This window comes from Eimeria mitis, genomic scaffold (assembly GCF_000499745.2).
Source record: "Eimeria mitis Houghton genomic scaffold, Emh_scaff1298, whole genome shotgun sequence".
In the NCBI taxonomy this organism is placed as follows: Eukaryota; Apicomplexa; class Conoidasida; order Eucoccidiorida; family Eimeriidae; genus Eimeria; species Eimeria mitis.
The window spans coordinates 6,090-6,407 of NW_013568653.1; the positions used below are offsets into that span (position 1 = coordinate 6,090).

The following is a 318-nucleotide window of genomic DNA, read 5'->3' on the forward strand; positions in this document are numbered from 1 at the left end:
ACCCTCACAGCAGTGCTATTGCTGATATAGATGGAGACTGCCGCGCTGACTTGCTGCTGGTATTTTTTTATTTATTTATTCATTTTATTTATTTTTATTTTTTTATTTATATTTTAGTTTTGTTTTATTTTATGTTTATTTTTTTTGTTTTGTTTTGTTTTATTTTATTTTAATTTTTTTGTTTTTTTGTTTTTTTTTTGTTTTATTTTTTCTTGATTAATATTAACATACAGTCGCATACAAATGCTTGCTGCTGCTGCTGTTTCTGCTGCTGCTGCTGCTGCTGCTGCTGCTGCTGCTGCTGCTGCTGCTGCTGCT

General features: G+C 30.8%; 1 protein-coding gene across 1 annotated transcript in view; it reads left to right on the forward strand.

The window, feature by feature from the left end:
- EMH_0034040 (uncharacterized protein) overlaps positions 1-25 on the forward strand; it is a gene marked incomplete at both ends in the record, with an annotated part of 4,684 nt that extends 4,659 nt beyond the window's left edge. The window contains one exon of the mRNA XM_013494814.1: positions 1-25. Coding sequence (XP_013350268.1) covers positions 1-25 — 25 coding nt within the window.
- Positions 26-318: the final 293 nt, after the last annotated feature.